Source organism: Chaetura pelagica, unplaced genomic scaffold (genome assembly GCF_000747805.2).
Source record: "Chaetura pelagica isolate M959 unplaced genomic scaffold, ChaPel_1.0 scaffold591, whole genome shotgun sequence".
NCBI classification, from domain to species: Eukaryota; Metazoa; Chordata; class Aves; order Apodiformes; family Apodidae; genus Chaetura; species Chaetura pelagica.
Genome location: NW_009951959.1, coordinates 92,916 through 93,911, shown reverse-complemented (window position 1 = coordinate 93,911; position 996 = coordinate 92,916). Strand labels below are relative to the sequence as shown.

The 996-nt window shown below is 59.2% G+C and overlaps 1 protein-coding gene across 1 annotated transcript in view; it reads right to left on the bottom strand.

The window, feature by feature from the left end:
* Nucleotides 1-983, bottom strand: part of ENG (endoglin) — a gene marked incomplete at its 5' end in the record, with an annotated part of 29,107 nt that extends 28,124 nt beyond the window's left edge. Inside the window, 1 exon segment of the mRNA XM_010000655.1 lies at nt 918-983. Within this exon segment, the coding sequence (XP_009998957.1) occupies nt 918-983 (66 nt within the window).
* Nucleotides 984-996: the final 13 nt, after the last annotated feature.

Sequence of the window (996 nt, the reverse complement as noted above, 5' to 3'; positions counted from 1 at the left end):
CAAAATCTGCTGCTGGGTTTGCTGGGCCCCAGCTGTGCCACGCTGCAGGGCTGCTGTGCAAACCCCACTGCTGGTGCCAACACTGGTGCTCCTGCAGATCCATCCACCAGTGCAAACCCACCACCCAGTGCCAAACAGTACCAGTGCCAGTGGGGGCTGCAGCCCCTGCCCTGCTGCTGCTCTGGGCCTGTCCTCACGCAGGGGCTGCCCAGGGCACCCACAGGGCAGTTATCACCCCATGCATCACCATGCAAAGGCTGGCAGCCAGGTTTCCACTTGCTTGGTTGCTGTCAAGTGCTGTGCTTCCTTCCATTCCCCTCTCCATCCCTCCTTCCATCTCTCCATCCTTCCATCTGTCCATCCCTCTTCCATCTCTCCATCCCTTTATCTCTCCATCCCTCCTTCTATCCCTCCATCCCTTTATCTCTCCATCCCTTTATCTCTCCATCCCTTTATCTCTCCATCCCTCCTTCTATCCCTCCATCCCTCTTTCCATCTCTCCATCCCTTTATCTCTCCCTCCATCCCTCCCTGGCACAGTCCCCATGGCCCTCTTCTGCTCCTGAGCCAGGCCCTGGCCACTTCCCTAGGGAAACGGGTTCCTGGGACACCCAGCTCAGGGACAGCCCCGGCAGCAGGGGCTGATAGAGAAGTTGCCTCTAAAGACTTTAAATCCCTGTTGGGGCCAGAGCTGCCCGTGGCTGTGCTGGGAGGGGAAGCTCAGCAGAGGCTCTGTGGAAAAGGTTAATCCGGGTTCTCTTGCTGTGCTTTAGTTACAGGAAACGGTTTCATCAGCCCAGACACCCTGTCCAGCAGGGACAGTGCTGGGGGGACAGTGCTGGGGGGACAGTGCCAGGGTGACAACAGTGCCAGCATGATGACAGTGCCAGGGTGACAGCCGGGACCCCACTTACTCACCTTGGACCACTGAACGCTGAGGACATGGACTTCGTGGCTGGTGCCCAGGGAGCTGCTGCTGACGCAGCCCCGCGGCACC